Source organism: Triturus cristatus, chromosome 4_1, assembly GCF_964204655.1.
Source record: "Triturus cristatus chromosome 4_1, aTriCri1.1, whole genome shotgun sequence".
Taxonomy (NCBI): Eukaryota; Metazoa; Chordata; class Amphibia; order Caudata; family Salamandridae; genus Triturus; species Triturus cristatus.
In genome coordinates, this window is record NC_140585.1 from 377,372,810 (window position 1) to 377,389,642 (window position 16,833).

The 16,833-nt window shown below is 43.6% G+C and overlaps 1 protein-coding gene across 1 annotated transcript in view; it reads right to left on the minus strand.

The window, feature by feature from the left end:
- The window catches only part of FBLN1 (fibulin 1), an 852,642-nt gene that overhangs the window by 342,707 nt on the left and 493,102 nt on the right, over positions 1 to 16,833 (minus strand). Inside the window, exon 15 of the mRNA XM_085652428.1 lies at positions 13,162 to 13,298. Coding sequence (XP_085508554.1) covers positions 13,162 to 13,298 — 137 coding nt within the window. The remainder of the gene's footprint in view (positions 1 to 13,161; positions 13,299 to 16,833) is intronic.

The window sequence follows — 16,833 nt, forward strand, 5'->3', positions numbered from 1 at the left end:
GTTTTATTCCTCATCGTAATACTGCGCTAAACCTTCGGCGCCTTCATGGTGTAATCGCCAGGGCGGGCACGCTGCGTGAACCAGCTGTTGTGGCGTCTCTCGATGCCACGATGGCCTTTGATACGGTGGAATGGGCATATTTGTGGGCTGTGCTGGCCAAGTTCGGCTTTGGCCATGGTTTTGTGAGCTGGGTGAGGTTGCTGTATGCGGGACCCCTTGCGAGTGTGGTGGTAAATGGCCGGGCGTCGACTCCGTTTCAGCTTGGGAGGGGCACTCGGCAGGGTTGCCCCCTGTCGCCATTGTTGTTCGCCCTCGCCCTTGAGCCACTGGCGGCGTGGATACGCTGGAACCCGGATATACGGGGACTTAGATGGTCGCCCGAACACGAGGACCGCATTTCGCTATATGCTGATGACATCCTGTTGTATCTTGCCTTGCCCAAGAAATCACTGATAGTGGTCTGTGACGTTCTTACATCTTTCGGTAGGAATTCGGGTCTCGTCATCAACTGGAGTAAATCGTATCTATATGTTCTGAGTGGCGAGGTTCCACCGATCCCGCGAACTTGTTCGATCCAGATCGCTCAGCAGGGCTTCGTGTATCTGGGGATCTTTATCTCCACGGACTCCGCTTTGCGGTATGAGAGGAACCTGCTCCCCCCCCTAGCGCGCCTGCGGCAGGATGTAGAGGGCTGGCGGAGGCTGCCGCTCTCTCTCGTTGGGCGCGCTGCCTTGTTCAAAATGATGTCTCTTCCCCGGTTCCTCTACGCATTGCAGAATACGCTAGATTGGGTACCGGCCAAATACTTTCGGGAGATCGAAAGCCTCCAACGAACGTTGTTGTGGGACAGCCGGCCGCGAATAGCAATTGCTAAGTTGACGCTTCCATGGTATGATGGGGGTATTGCGCTTCCAGACATCCGACGCTAATATTGAGCCACCCAGCTAAGCGCGATTAATCATGGTCTCTATGGCCCTGCCCTCAGCCCTGGTTATGCCATGGATAGGTGGTTGCTGCGTGGTGGTAACTATCACAGGGCGTTGTACTCGCGGTCCCTGGACTCGTCCCTCACGGGGCCCACTGGGGTGGCGGTGCGTGTGTGGAAGATGGCAACTGACTCGCTGGGCTGGAAGGATAGGCTCACCCTCGCTACCCCGCTGTTTGAATCTGAAAGATTGGGTAGACTTTGGCATACAAAAGGTTTTGATAAATGGGACCTGATCGGCATCTCCAGGGTCGGAGATGTGCTGATTAAGGGGAGGGTGAAGTCCTTTGAAGAGTTGCAGAAGGAGTATGAGCTGGGGACTTCCGAGTTTTTCCGCTATGTTCAGGTGCGTCATGCCCTCCGGTCAGTCCTCGTGGAGGGTGAGAAGGTGCCTGAGTCCTCCCCTTTGGAGGACCGGATCCTTGATGGCCATATGCCTGAGAGCACGATCTCGCTCATCTACAAGAAATTGATAAACGTCCGGGCGGATGCGCTTCTGGTGCTGCGGGACCAGTGGACTAGGGATGGACTCGAGTTGGATGACGAGGATTGGCAGTCTGCTATTTCCTCTCCCAAGGAGGTTGCGATCCCGTCGCGTCTGAGGCTGGTGCAGCTCAAAATACTGCATCGAGTGTATGTGACGGGGCCAAGGCTGGTTCATATGGGATTCTCTGAGGAAGGCCTATGTAGGAGGGGATGTGGTATGGTGGGTACTTTCCTGCATATCATCTGGGAATGTGGTGTCATCACGGAATTCTGGAGGAGAGTCCATGCAGTGATGGGGGAGGTGACGGGCATTGCTATGCAGCCGGAAGCGCGGTGTTGTCTCCTGAATGTCTGGGGGCCCACTGATCACGATGCGGCACAGACCCAATGGGTGACTCTGGGTAACATGGTCGCTAAGAGAGACATCGCGCGATTGTGGGGCTCAGTGGGACCCCCCACTTTGACCGCGTGGAAAGAAAATATGGATTGGAGTATGCTCAGGGAAAAGACAGTATATTGCGCTAGAGGCCGCCCTCGGAAGTGGCACGCCATCTGGGGGCGGTGGAATCAATACAGGGGGGGAATTTGTCTTGCCCCTGATTTGGATCCCCCCGAGGAACAGTGTTGTAATCTTGGTATGCTCTGCCCCCCCCCTCCTCTTCCTGCCCAGTTGGTACTTTCCCCTGGCTAGTTATGAACGTTCTATTGCAGCCTCCCTGAGGCACTTACTGTGAGAGAATAGAGTGGACCAGTTGGTGATGCGTAATAAACCTTGTTCTCACCTGAGGTATTTCTTCATTTTATAACACTGGCGACGAACACTGCGTGGGGGCAGTGCATCACCATCCCCAGCTTGAAGCAATTCTTCGTCCATCCGCTCTTTGCCTTCTGCCTTAAGGATTCTTCTCACCACCGATCAGGACTCCGTTCAGTCCTGTTCTATTCAAGTGAGTGTTGGTTTTGGAGGCTGTGTGGCAGCGTACAACTTCCAGAAACTTCTTGCCTCGCCTGATGCCGGAGTGGGTCTTCTTGAATTTTTAGCCTGCCTGTACTGCTGGTTGTCCCTTCAAACTGTGCCACTCACAGCTTTTCATTCTGGCGCTGCCGTTGCTGTCGTTCCTTCACGCTGCGGGGTGGTGCATGGGTGATCGCTTGTGTAATTTCGCTTCACCGTGTCTATCAGGGTGGCTATCGCGGCTGACTGCTAGTTCCCTCCAAACTGTTCACAGCCTTTCATTCCGGCGCTTACGCTGCTGTCGCTCCTTCACGCTGCTGGGTGGTGCATGGCTGATCGCTGTTGTTGTTGCACCTCACCGAGGTTCCATCAGGGGGCTATTGCGGCTGGCGCCTTACGCCGTTACGCTTCCTGCATCTTTCCACAGCTGATTACCAGCGCTCTGGTTCTCCTCAGCGAGGGATTTCCTGGGTCTCACGCTGGGTAAAGAGAGGATATCGAAGGGTCTGCTTTCCGCGATTTTCCTCATCCTTGTGGTCCTGAGGAGATTTCGTCACGTGAGCGCCCCCGGTGGTTTTGCTGTTGGTTTCAGCGGATTCCAGTCAGAATTTAATTTGAGGAAAATACTTCATTTTCGGTTTTTCAGTTTCCACATAATTGTTTTCAACGCTGATGGGCACAGCTGTTAGCCTGTCTTGCATCAGAGTGTGCTGGTCTTTTCAGCGGATTCCAGTCAGAATCTTTTTCCAAAAATATATCTGTGATTCAGCACCTACATTTCCTCAACGCTGATGGGCACAGCCTTTCGCCTGTCTTTTATCAAAGTGCATTCTACGTGTTCTGTGTGGTTACACTGTGCACTGACAGGCACAGTTTGTTTTCTTCGTCAACGCTGATGGGCACAGCTTATTAGCCTGTCAACGGACTTTCCTTCTCTGGCATTCTATTATATTCTGTTTGCATTGCACATTGTCCTTATATTGCATTGTATCGCTGTATTATCCCATTGTATATTGTTTATTCTCTTTGTGTTATTCCTGCTTATTTAGTGTGTAATTTTCTACTAGTTTTTTTGTAATCCTCTTTGTGGGGGGGTGTTGTCCAGTCAGGTATGGCGGCATTAAACATGGCGTTACCTCCCTCTTTCCTCAATGAAGAAGGGGATCCTGCCATATGTTGGAGAGATTGGAGGGTCATTTTTTAGTCATATTTAGTTGCGATAGGAGGAGAAAAATTTTCTAACTTCAGAAAACAACATATTTTGCTACATAATCTAGGTATAGAGGGGAGGAAGATTTATAATAATTTGGAAGGACCTGATACAGAGGATGAAGGAGGTAGTGAAGGAGATTTCAATGTGTATTTGGCTACCATGAATAAGTTGGAGAAACAATTTGGGAAAGCAATAAATGTGGTATTGGAAAGACATAAATTTTTCTCAAGGGTTCAAGGCAAGAGTGAAAAGGTAAAATCATACATTGCTGCTCTTAAGGGGTTATCCAATACGTGTGAGTTCGAAGGGTTAACTGATTCCCTTATCAGAGACCAGTTGGTCAGGTGTACTAATAACCATAAAATTCAGGAGAAATTGTTAACAGGTAATCCGGATTTGAAACAAGCAGTGGACATAGCATTAAGTATTGAGCACACAGCGGAGTGCATAAAAGAGATTAATGTGGGGGATGATACTAAAACTAAATGTCATGAAGTTAATGCTATTGTCAAGCAAGAGAGGTCTAAAGAAAAGGAGGTTAAACTTAAAAATATGAGCACCTCAAGTGTCAAATTTAAGTGTTACAGGTGTGGTAATCCTGCACATTTGGCTAATAGTCCCGCTTGCCCGGCGAGGGGTGCTACATGTCATAACTGTGGCAAGAAAGGACACATAGCCAGAGTGTGTAATAATAATTCTATGACAGTTTCCTTAGTGGATTCAGAAAATGTACCAGAGGATGTTAAGTTTACTTTTCAGGTAGTAGACAAGGACAGTACAGTTAACTTTCCGGAATGCACCATCACAGTTGACAATAAGTTGATAAATGTCCTTGCTGATTCATGCTCCCCATATACGTTGTTAGATGGTAAAGTGTTCGAGGGGTTATTTCCCAACAAAGTAGGAACTCTGGAAAAAGCTGACATAAAACTCAGAGGGTATGGGGGAGACCCTATCTCATTGTTAGGTATGACCACCATGAGGATTGAGTATAAAGGCAGAAGCACTGTTGGGAAAATCTATGTGTCAGAGAAAGGATCTAACTTAATTGGTTGGAGACATCAAAAAGATCTAGGTATGAAGCTAGATCCTAACAGCACTGACCAAGTTCTTTTAGTGGACAGATCGGTGTGTGGTCAAACCATCTGTGAAGAGTTCCCAGAGGTGTTCACTAACAAATTGGGCCAACTCAAGAACTACCAACATTGCATAAAATTGAAAGACAAGGCCAAAGCCATTGCACATAAAGTGAGGCCTATCCCTCATTTAATGCATGAACCCTTACAAAAAGAATTAGACAGACTGCTTGGGTTAGGGGTCATAGAACCCATTGAATGTTCCCAATGGTTGTCTCCAATTGTTATCACGTCCAAGGCGGCCAGCAAGGACATTAGGCTTTGCATTGACCTTAGGGACTTAAACAAGGAAATTTGGGTAGATAGGCATCCGCTACCCAGAATACATGAAATTCTTACTTTAATCAAAGATGCCAGTCTTTTTAGTGTCCTTGACTTATCATCAGCATACCACCAGGTCGAGTTACACCCGGAATGCAGACATCTGACCTTGTTTGTAACTCCGTTAGGGGCATTTCAGTACCGCCGCATGCCGTTTGGGCTGGCCTCGGCAGCAGCTGCATTTCAAAGAATCATGCAGCATGTACTTAAGGAGGCCCCTGGCACGATGTGCTTTCAGGACGATATTTTGATATTTGATAAGGATGAACTTGAACACAATGACAGGTTGAGAAGTACCCTTACTAAATTGAGCCAAGCAGGTCTTACATTAAAAAGAGACAAATGCCAAATAGGGGTAAAGTCCGTAGAGTATTTAGGACACACCATCTCCAATGAAGGTATCAAACCTAAAATGAACTTAGTGGAGGCAATACAGGAAGCTAAGGCTCCCACTAACGTTGAAGAAGTAAAGTCCTTTTTAGGTTTAGCTGAGTACTACTCTAAGTTTATTCAAAACTATGCAGGAAGGGTAGAACCGTTAAGGAATCTTCTCAAAAGTAAAGTAACGTTTGTATGGGATGAGAATTGTAAGCGAGCTTTTGCTGACATAAAAGATTGCATTACCCGAGCTCCTTTCTTGGGTAGATTTGATCCTACTAAAACTACGTACCTTTCCACTGATGCCAGTAATAAAGGGTTGGGAGCCAGCCTTACTCAAAAAACAGGAAATACTGAACAAGTGATAGCATTTGCATCCAGAACACTAAAAGGTGCGGAACAAAACTACTCGGTCATCGAGAAAGAAGCGTTAGCTTGTTATTGGGCTGCTAACCATTTCAAGTTTTTTCTGTGGGGGATACCGTTTACCATCAAAACGGATCACAAGCCACTTATGTATGTATTCACGACCAAGGGGTCTACTAGGCTAACCCCAAGGATAGCTAAGTGGATGATAGGTTTGGAAGGGTTCAATTTCAGGGTAGAGTATGTACCTGGGAGAACTAATGTAATTGCTGACTTCCTGTCTCGTTCCCCTTTACAAGTCAACGATGATGGTAAGGAGGAGGAAAGTGATGTGATTGTATTAGAAGTAACAGGTTTGACTAAGGAAGAATGGGAAGAACAAAATGATCTTGACGAAACTTTGAAAACTGTAAAAGAATGCATCCACAACGGTTGGCCAGAGCAAAAGAGCAGGTTGTCTGACATGGTGGGGAGATTCTGGGAAGTTAGACATGAAATGGTTGAAATCAATGGAACTATACATAGGGGGGAGAAAATTGTACCCCCTGAAGGTATGAGAAGCAAAATCATTTCCCTAGCCCATGTGGGTCATCTAGGGAGGAGTTTAACTAAAAACAGAGTAAGAGAAGGCTACTGGTGGCCCAGCATGGACAAGGAAGTAGAGGAAATGGTCAAAAACTGTGAAGACTGTGCTAGGAGTGACAAGACTCTGTCTGCTAGGAAACCTCCTTTATCACCCGTGGAAGTTCCTGATCGTCCCTGGGCCAAACTGGCATTAGACATTATAGGACCGTTAAACCTAAGACAAGCCTCGGACCGCTTTATACTGGTCCTCATAGACTATCACTCAAGATGGGTGGTAACCAAATGGGTGAATATGATTGATACTAAAGTTTTGATCCAGTTCTTAAAAGACACTTTCTATGAAGAAGGTATTCCGGATGCCATTGTAACGGACAATGGAGTCCAGTTTACCTCAGAGTTGATGAAGGAATTTTTGGCTAGCCTACGCATCAACCATTTGAAAACAGCTTTGTATTGTCCAAGAGCAAATGGTCTTGTGGAGCGTATGAACAGAGTCATTAAAGAATGCATACAAAGAGCAGAGGCCACTGGCAGCCCAGCCAAACAAGCTCTACAAGACATGATATGGTCGTACCGCACAGCACCCAACACTATCACTCATGTTTCTCCTTTTGTATCGTTGAAAGGAAGGAAGCCTAAGACCATTCTCACAGCAGGATGGTTGTGTAAGACCTACAACTGCGTCATAGACAGGTCGAACATTGTGAGACAAATTGAGAAACAGCAGGAAAAGTACAAGTTGAGATATGATTTGAAACAAAGCGTCAAAGTACCGTCAATGGTGTCAGGTGATTGGGTTCGGATAGACTTACCACCTGCCAAAAGGAGGAATGCTTCTAGGTTCTCTGAGCCTATCAAAATAGCAAGTGTTGGAAGGAATGTGGTCCATTTGGATAATGGACAAACATGGGGTATGGACAAAGTGGTAAAATGTGGCCCTCCAACAATAGAAGGCGGTACTCATTCACCGTTGACTAGGAACCACGACCAGGTTCGCAGTTCTACTAGGAACACTACTAGTCCTGTGTGGCACAAAGACTATGTGATTCCTTAGATTTCAGCTTTAATTTCTGTTGCTGCATTTATGGTTGCCCAGGGAGATGTGTTGTAATCTTGGTATGCTCTGCCCCCCCCCTCCTCTTCCTGCCCAGTTGGTACTTTCCCCTGGCTAGTTATGAACGTTCTATTGCAGCCTCCCTGAGGTACTTACTGTGAGAGAATAGAGTGGACCAGTTGGTGATGCGTAATAAACCTTGTTCTCACCTGAGGTATTTCTTCATTTTATAACAAACAGCTTTCTTCTTGACATTCTTTCCAGCCCAGTATATAAGATGTGATGATTAATTGACTTCTTGGGCCTCTGCTGTCCCCCTTCTTCCTCTTATCACAGTACTGTGACTGTTAGATGATTGGGGTCCGGCCTCCCCTGGGGGGCTATCACCATGGGCATTCAGTGTTCTTGCCTTGCTGGGGTTTGTTGTGTGTCTGTGTTTACTTAAAAATGGAATCTTTTCACTGCTCCTTTAATGCAATGTGGACGCTTCTTTGTCCTTCTCTATCGAAGCTGCCGAACCTCCGGGTTGTCGGCTGAATAGCTGTGTCCAGACTCTTGGAGAAATAAAGGTTTTTAAACGAAAAAAAAAAAAAAAAGGAAAGTGAGGGTGAGTTGCTCCATCCAATGACGAGGACAGCAATACCACTTCAATATCACAAAGAGGACCATTTACATCTTTGGAGGAGTACCGTTTTATGTAACTAAGCCTCAGCGCCGCCAAAAAACCCACACGGGGAAGAGGAAAAGGAGGAGGCAGAGGATGAGACAAAGGAGAAGAATCAGGAGAGGGGGCGAAGCCCAGCGACAACTTAACGCCACATGGGAGAGGCATCAGGCGATCGAAGAGAAACAAGTGATGGGTGAGCAACCAAACTCTAATTTTACTATCATTAATCTTTCTCAACATACCCTGACCCCCCAGGAAAGATCGGTCTTGGAGTTAGGCCTTTCTTTCTGTCCCACTGCAAACTTTGATTTTGCCAAAACACGTATTGACTTGTTTTTATTTTTACGAAAACTAAAACTACTGAAGTTATATACTTCCAAACAAAATGTTATTTTCTCTTATACAAGGCCTCCAATGTCTCAGATCCCTGCTGACACCACCTTAGCTATACGGGACATTGACACTATGGCTGATATGAGGGAAATACAAATTGGTACCAGAGATTGGGATACAGATCGAGACCTCCTGATTAGTTTGGATATGGAAGTCAGTAAAAGATCTAGAAATGACTTTAAACCCATTTCCAAATTTAACCCTGTAACATTACATGATGGATTAGACACATTCCATGAGGCTGTTTTACTTGACCTATTGTCCCTTTGGAAAAATGAGGGCAACAATTTTGCCAAGAATCTGACTGCTGCGCAAAGGGCTGGTATGCAGTCCTTGAAAGCAGCAACTGACTTTGTTATCAAACCCTCTGATAAAGGGGGTAACATGGTCCTATGGGATATTAACAAGTACAGAACAGAGGCTAAGAGGCAACTTGAGTTCTCAGGCTGCTATATTAGATCCAGCCAGGCAAGATACAACAAGACTAACTTAGAATATCATAAACTTCTGAATGGCTGGCGCGAGGATGACATGCTAAGCCAAAACGAGTATTTATTCTTGTTGGTCAAGAAACCGGTAACTCCGGTATTCTACATGCTGCCAAAGGTGCACAAGCACCCAACAGATCCCCCTGGGAGACCCATTATATCAGCCAAACAGAGTCTCCTCGAAAACACTTCCATCTATCTTGATTATTTTCTTTGTCCTTATGTCCTGAATCTACCATCATATTGTAGGAACACCATGGATTTTCTTACTAAAGTACAGGAAATTCCATGGAAGGAAACATATATCTTAGCGACAATTGATGTGGTTGGACTATACACCTGTATTGAACATGATTTGGGCATACAAGCATGCAAATACTATCTTAGGGACAGACCCACCACTATGTACGATCATACCGAAATACTACTGCATATGCTACAATTTTGTCTGTACAATAACTATTTCCTTTTTGAAGATGACTGGTATGAACAGTATACAGGTACCGCGATGGGAAGTTGCTTTTCTCCATCGTATGCATGTCTTTTTATGGGGTGGTGGGAGGCGGAACATTTGTGGCATGATAATAACATACAGTACATGGACAATGTTATGATGTGGACCCGCTATATAGATGATATTTTTCTAATATGGGACGGACCACAAAGTTCTCTAGATATTTTTATCCAAGGCTTGTCGGTAAACAAATTAAATCTACAGTTCACCAGCAAAACCGATCGAACAAGAATTGAGTTTCTTGACATTCTAGTGGAGGTCGAACATGAAACATTAAATACGAGCCTCTTCAGAAAGCCCACGTCCAGTAACAGCATTTTACATGCACGCAGTCATCATCCTACGGGACTTAAGAACAGTATCCCCTATGGGGACCTGTTAAGAGCTAAACGTAATTGTAGCACTATGAATGCCTTCGAGCGAGAAGCACAACAAATGAGGGCTCGTTTTAAGAACAGAGGGTATTCGGGTGGGACCATCTGAATAGCAACTGATAAAGCAGAGAAAATAAGCAGAAATAGCCTACTGTTACCTAAAAAGAAGAACAGTGATAAACATGAGATAAGACTCATTACCACTTTTAATCATGCCTCACAGGAGATTCACAAAATAGTCAAGAAGCACTGGCACATAGTCAGAAATGACGTTGTTATAGGGAAAAAGGTTAGTCCTACACCACATATAACATACAAGAAGTGCCAGTCGCTAAAAGACATCTTGGCGCATAGTCACCTCACAATCAAGTCGAGGCCACGTGGAACCTGGTTAAAAGAACTTCCAGGTTTCCACAAATGTGGGAGATGCAAAGCGTGCAACAGCAGTACAAATGTTAAGACATTTATCTTAGCTAATGGTAAAACAGGGAAAATCAGCTGTTTTATAAACTGCAATACAGATTTTGTTGTCTATGTTTTGGTGTGTATTTGTGGCCTACGTTATGTGGGAAGCACAATCTTCCCGGTGAAGAAGCGTGTTCTAGAACATTTGCGCGCGATCAAAAATGGCGATTTGTCTTATGCTATAGCCAAACATTGTGATCAGGCACATCCTAATGTCAAAGATATCAGCACTAAAATCTCATTTTTTGGCATTGACAGGGTTGTGCCATCAACGAGAGGAGGAGACCGGGAACGTCATTTGCGACGCCTGGAATCAGAATACATAGTGAAGTTACAAAGCAAGACTCCAGGAGGCCTCAACCATGAGGAAGATCTCCATGTCCACCTAGGCTGAATATCTCTCTCCTCTCTCCTCTCTTGAATTTTTGTAGTTGTGCTATCTGTCATTCACATGCGACATTAGGACGCCACTGCGTTAGATCCTCATGGCTGTGAGATCCTTACCTGTCTGTACCATGCACATGCAGCTAAGACACTAGGGTCTGATTATGCCTAATCTAGGCTTATATCCCCCTTCCCAGTAGTGTTTTCTCTATTGCCCCGGTCTTTGCTTCTAAGCCATTCTGATACCGATTTATTATGTTTTCAACTCAAAATTGATCATGGGCAGATTTGACTATAGGTCTTTGATTCATTTGCATTCCTTTTGAAACTTTATATCCTGAACTCCCATACAATATGCCATGGGCACTGGCCCAAGTGTTTATTTTTCAGACATATGCCACTTGGCATTTCATCGACTTTCATTAACTCACGTATTTTCTTATATACGAGTCAATTTCTTTTATTGTTGATTGAGCAATAATAATTAATTCACTCATGAATTTTAATTTATCTTATTTAGAAAATAATTTGTGACTGTGTTGCTAATTACTAGCGATAAAGTTTTGTTGTTTGAATTGTATAGTCTTTCTTCCAACAAGTGTTCAGTATACACTTACATAGTTGTAAATATGTCTTCTATGTTTATGATGATAACCCGGGAATGCTTCTTTAAAAAGACATGGCTGCCCGTGATCTATTGTATGACTTTTTGACAAAGACAGTGTGTCGAAACGCGTCAAGTCAATAAATACCTTATCTGCTGTAATATATCCTGAGTGCGACTGTTTCTTGCGTTGTTCGCAGCGCGAGATATTGACAGATATATATATATATATATATTCACTGGGGAGAAAAAGGTTACTGGGGCATTATAGTTAGGCTCAGGTTTCACTCGTTCAAAACCAGTGAAATTTGGCTGTTATAGTTAGTGAGCTAACTATAATTTGCGCCCCCGCAATGCACTGCTTATAACCTCACATAATACATCACTCAAGACATGGTCAGTGACCTCACTGGTGACATCTCAAATGAAATCACTGATGACATCACTGATTACATCATCCAGTGACTGTCAGTGATTTAAAAAAGTTTATGTCTGTTAAATATTTATACCAAGGTTTATTGGTGAATCAGTGGGTGTATGAGTGCCTGTTTCGATGATTCAGTGGCTATGTGACTGACTGTATAAGATAGTGACTAGGTGTCTCAGTGAATGTATGAGTGAGTGACTGTGTGAATGTCTGTATCTGTCTGTCAGTTGTTGCCTAAGTGGCTGTATGGGTATGTGAATGGGTAGTTGAGTGTCAGTGGTATATGAGTAACTGGGTATGTGAAAGGTAGTATAGTTGAGTGATGGGGTATGGGAGTGATTGTATGGGTGAGTACATGAATGTGAGAGTGTCTGGGTGAGTGTATACATGTGTCAGTGACTGTATAGGTGAGTATGTGTTATTATCTGTATGAGTAAGAGAGTGAGTGTGTGTAACTGTATGGGTGAGTAGATGGCTGTGTGATTGACTGGTTGAGAGAGTAGGTGTGTTAGTAGCTCTACGGGTGTATGAGTAGATATGTCAAAGGCTGTATTAGTGAGTGAGTGGGTGTATGAATGGCTGTAGGGTGAGTGAGTGGATGTGTGTGTTGATCCATGAATCAATGAGTGGCTGTGTAAGTACTGGTATGGGTGTGTGAACGGGTTTGAGAATGGTAGTGTGGAAGATCGAGTATGAAAGGTTATAAGGGGCATAAGAATATATATAAAGGCTTTATACTTAAATTGTCATTGTAAAGGTATGCATGGTAAACTTTTGCCTGGTAAGGATGTGATGTAAAGGCATATGCGTTGTTACAGATGCAAGGTAATGGCATTGCATAATAACAACCTTGTTGGCTGTTTCCCATGACAGGATCTATGACATCACTGTAACATCTGAAATTACATCATTGATGAAAACACTGTGCATGGCGGGGGTGCAAGTTAATGTTACTTTAGGGCATGAGTTATTGTTCCTTGAGATAACAATAACTGGGGAACGTTAGTGGTTTTGTTAGTTTAAAATGGTATGCTTTACTGACTTTTTCAACTGACTATAACGTCCCTTTAACCTTTGCTTTCTTCAGTGAATTCCTATGTTTTTTTATGCAAAATAAGATATTATCATAACTAACTATAACATAACATGAACTTTTGTTTTTTCATTGAAAACAAAATACATAAATATATACATATATAGTAATAAAATATAGAAATATCAAAAAGGCCTTGGCTAAACACAAGTTAAACTCTAGAATATAAGTATATGGCAGCACCTCCAACCCTTACTACCTCGATGTTGCTTCAATTATTAACGTGCTTAAACCCACTGTTATAACCCATTACCAAAAGAAGGCATAATTTACCTTCCGGACGGGTGAATTCCCTGAAGGTTGGCAGCGAGATTACTGTGTTGGAGATTGTATGAACTGGATCCAGCATACAGTTGTTGTCATTTGGCCGACAAGACTTCACACAGCGAATGGTGTCTGTTCTTTCATGTCTGATGCAAGGGAGAAGAAAAGACCAACAAAGTTTACATTACAGACATAACTCGGGCAGCTTTTTATTTCAAATAATGCACAGTAAAAGAGTTTCTTGGGTTTGCTGATAGGCTGCATGTGTAATTGTAATTGCATTTATATAGCCCTTACTAACACTAATGAGGCATCAAAGTGCTTTTTGCCAAGTATCACACTACTGCGGAACCCAAAAAGGATTAGTGGTAAATTAGTATAGGGAAATATGAAATTAATTTGAGGGGTGGACATGTCAATCTGTTATTTGGGTTGAAAAGGATAGTGGAGGGATAGAAGAGAGAGGGGTATGCCTTTATATAGCGATTAGTATCCCTGATGAGACATCAAATGCACTTTTTGACGATTAGCATGCTACTCCGGAACCCAAACATGATTAGTGGTTGATTAGTACAGGGAAATATAAAATTAATTTAAGTGGTGGACATGTGAGTCTGTTGGTTGGATTGAAAAGGCTAGTGGAGGGATAGAAGAGGGAAGGGTCTAGAAAGTGCTTATTTGGAGATCATAGCAGTAGAAGGAGGTTTGGGATGGATAGGGGGAAGAGTCATAGGGAAGGGTTTAGAATGGATAGTTTGAGAGATCTGACTAGTAAAAGAGGTTTGAGATGGTGCAAGGGAGGAGTAGAGGAGGGAAGAGTCTTGAAAGAGTTATGTTGGGGGTCATAGTAAGGCTAGAGTAGGGAAGAGTCTAGAAAGAGGTAATATATATGGGGATCACAGTAGTCGGAAAGTGGAGGTAGAGTATATATTGAGACAGAGGTATACCGTGAGAAATAGGGTAGTGCATTGGAGATGCTAATTTGGGAGTAAAGTAATAAACATAAAGATACATAGGTACATTGAAAGTAAGCATGGATAAGTAAGGTAATATATCTACATTTATGTTGTATTAATTAAACTCACACTTTCAAGTGTTGCTGTACTTTAAGCTAATTATTTGTATATATATCTCCCAACTCTGCACTGACGTAAGGATGCACTAGACAGGCAGATGATTCTCTGAATCTTTTATTTGAAAACAAACCACATTTGCATTCCAATTAATTGCTGCACCTGATGCGTTTCAGAGCAGCCAAGCTCCTTACTCATAGGCAGTGCTGAAAAACCACAGTGCTGTTGATACACATTTTATCGTCTGCATGCTGCTGCTTAGTTGCCCTCCGGTGGGCCTACCAGGGGAGTAAATTTCAAATGCATGCTGGAACCTGAAGGGTGTGTCAACATGATTATTTCCCTCTAGTGGGTTCTGTGTATTTCCAGTTCTTTATTTTAATTTACAAAGCCCTCCAGTGGGCCTCAGAGTGCAAGCTGGTGCTTTTGTTTACAAATCTCCAGTGCTGCTTTAGGGCTCATCTTGATTCCAAGCCCCTGCGGCCCCACATGGCATTCTAATAGTGGTGCAATCCTCCACGGCCGGATTGCCGTGATTCATATCGGCCAACTTTGCCCTGATGTAAGGACGGACTCAACAAGCAGATGATTCTGTGAATCCTTTATTTGAAAAAAACCACATTTGCATTCCAATTAATTAATGCGGGAAACTATCAATTGGATCAGCATGCCGACGATAAAAATGTGAATTAACAGCACTGTGGTTTTTCAGTACTTCCATAGGAGTAAGGTGCCTGTGTGCTTTTTAAATAGAGGAATCGGAGAATCATCTGCCTGTCGAGTGCGTCCTTACATCAGGGCAAAGTTGTGATATAGATATATATATTACCTACTGGCGGTCGCCAGTAGGTAGTTATAGTTAGGACCACGTTTCCATAGGAAAACCTCAACATTCTATTTTGAATAACTTTGGCGCCGGTCGACGAATCCTCGTGAATTTCTCAAAATAGGTGGGGCGCTACGCTCCGCTCCTACCCTGAAAGTCTCGGGGGGATCCGTCAAGCGGGGGCTGAGATAAAAGGGGGGTCCCAAAACGCGTTTTTCCCATGCATTTTTCCATAGGACCTTTAGAACGAGCTACAGCCCGAACGGCTGAACAGAATTACTCAAAATTTGGCAGAGAGGTAGTCCCTAGGTCAAGGAAGTGCCTTTTGTAGGTTTGGTGTAAATCTGTTCAGTAGATTCTGAGAAAATAGCCTTTAAATCAATATATATATCTGAGCCCGCTTACGGTACGCTTACCGTACGCTTACGGTAAGCGTACGGCGGCGTGCGCGAGCGCGATTCTGATTGGCTGTTAGATCTTAGTAAACATTCGAATCGGCCGAAACCAGGAAGCGGCGGCCGCCATTTTGTGTATTTCACTCTGAAAAAAAAGAGTGAAAACAAGGAAAGGGGGCAATGAGGAGAGTTACAGACCCCCTAACATTTGTAAGGGGGTCAAAGAAGGACAGAAAAGTACAAAAAAAACATTTATTGATTTTAAAAAAAATCACGGGGTACGCGTACGGTAAGCTTACGGTAAGCGTACGGTAAAAAAATAAAAATAGATAAATGAAAAGCAGATTTAAGAGTTTAGAAATTAGGGAGCTCTAAAAAGAGCTGTTGTGTTTATGAAGTCATTTTTTTAGTGGTACCTACAAGTAAGTACCGATGCAGAGTCTAAGGTTCAAGAGGAAGACTCTGTTCCCTTCATCATTGAAGTGCACACCATCTCCTCTATAAATGTCTTGCATGTCATAACGCAAGTTGTTGTGGTAAATGGCACCCATACCATAGTCACGGAGGAAAGCAGAAACAGATTTGTTGACGTGCTTTCTTGCTTTGTCAATCTGTGGACAGAAATGATTGGACCAGTTCCATTTTTGCCTTTGGCATATGTTGGAAAACACAAAGGCAGTTTTAGGGAAAAGTGTAAACAGTTGTGCAAAGGTGTCCTTCATAAGCATTTCCAGACCTACCCCAGTCAAAGTGCCTAGGTCATTGCCACCACAGTGCACTATTATGAGGTCAGGGTGTTGGATTTGAATGAAGGATTTCACCAATGGCATCAATTGGTGCCACTTTAACCCTCTCTGACCAATCCATTTAATGTCTACATTTGGCAAAGCAAGGTCTCTCACCATATCTGTTTTCTCTGCAAACTTTTCACTCCAGAAGACATAGCTGTGCCCTACAATCCACACTGTGAACATCTTCAAAGGAGAACTGGATGCACTCAGGAGGTGTCTTTCAGTAGAATGGCAATATGAAAAGAAAGACAGTTTGGAAATGGAGGCATACATATTTTTTTAAAACAAAAAGAACTGATTGGCTGTTTCATACCATTCTAGAATAAAAACTAGGCTGTATGTGAAAATTAATAGAAGCATGTTTTGTATTGGTACAAAAAAATGTGTAACCAAAGAACAGTACTATGGATTTGCTGTAAGGTTTGAAAAGTCAAGCACTCTTGCTCTGTGGAATTGAAACATTGTGTGTCGAACTTCTGACCTAACTGCACACAGCAGTGTTCCATGAGCTGTTGCTATGGTAGCAGGCAGAAGTCAAGTTGGGGGAAGGGTACTAGGCAGAAGTCAAGTTGGGGGCAGGGTACTTTTGGAAAAGG